The 573-nt window shown below is 65.1% G+C and overlaps 1 protein-coding gene across 1 annotated transcript in view; it reads right to left on the bottom strand.

Moving 5' to 3' along the window:
- Positions 1-409, bottom strand: part of ECH1 (enoyl CoA hydratase 1, peroxisomal) — a gene marked incomplete at both ends in the record, with an annotated part of 6,134 nt that extends 5,725 nt beyond the window's left edge. Inside the window, one exon of the mRNA XM_009993759.1 lies at positions 326-409. Coding sequence (XP_009992061.1) covers positions 326-409 — 84 coding nt within the window. The remainder of the gene's footprint in view (positions 1-325) is intronic.
- Positions 410-573: the final 164 nt, after the last annotated feature.

Here is a 573-nt window from a genome sequence, read left to right on the forward strand (position 1 = left end):
GCCCAGGGCCGAGGCAGGACAGGGGACACGGGGACAGGAGGTTTATTTCTGGGGTCACAGGGCCAGGGGGACAGGGGGTCAGTGGGGGAAGAAGGGGCCGGGGACAGGGGCTGTTTGGGGACATGTGTCCCGGGGGGCCCTAGAGCTTGGTGTAGGTGACATCCCCAGGGCCCTAGAGCTTGGTGTAGGTGACATCCCCAGGGCCCTAGAGCTTGGTGTAGGTGACATCCCCGGGGCCCTAGAGCTTGGCACAGGTGACATCCCCGGGGCCCTAGAGCTTGGTGTAGGTGACATCCCCAGGGCCCTAGAGCTTGGCATAGGTGACATCCTCGGGGCCCTTCTTCTCCAGTGCCGCCTGCGCCGACTTGAGCACGTCCTCGGTCTGCAGCATGCTCATGTTCCAGCTGGCCTGGGGACAACAAGCTCATGTTCCAGCTGGCCTGGGGACAGTGCCTGGGCTGGGGACAGGGCACCGGGACACAGGGACAGGACACCCCTGGGGACAGGTCACCCTTGGGGACAAGGACAGGACACCCTTGGGGACAGGGACAGGACACCCCTGGGGACAGGTCA

The sequence above is a fragment of the Chaetura pelagica genome, unplaced genomic scaffold (assembly GCF_000747805.2).
Source record: "Chaetura pelagica isolate M959 unplaced genomic scaffold, ChaPel_1.0 scaffold3043, whole genome shotgun sequence".
NCBI lineage: Eukaryota > Metazoa > Chordata > Aves > Apodiformes > Apodidae > Chaetura > Chaetura pelagica.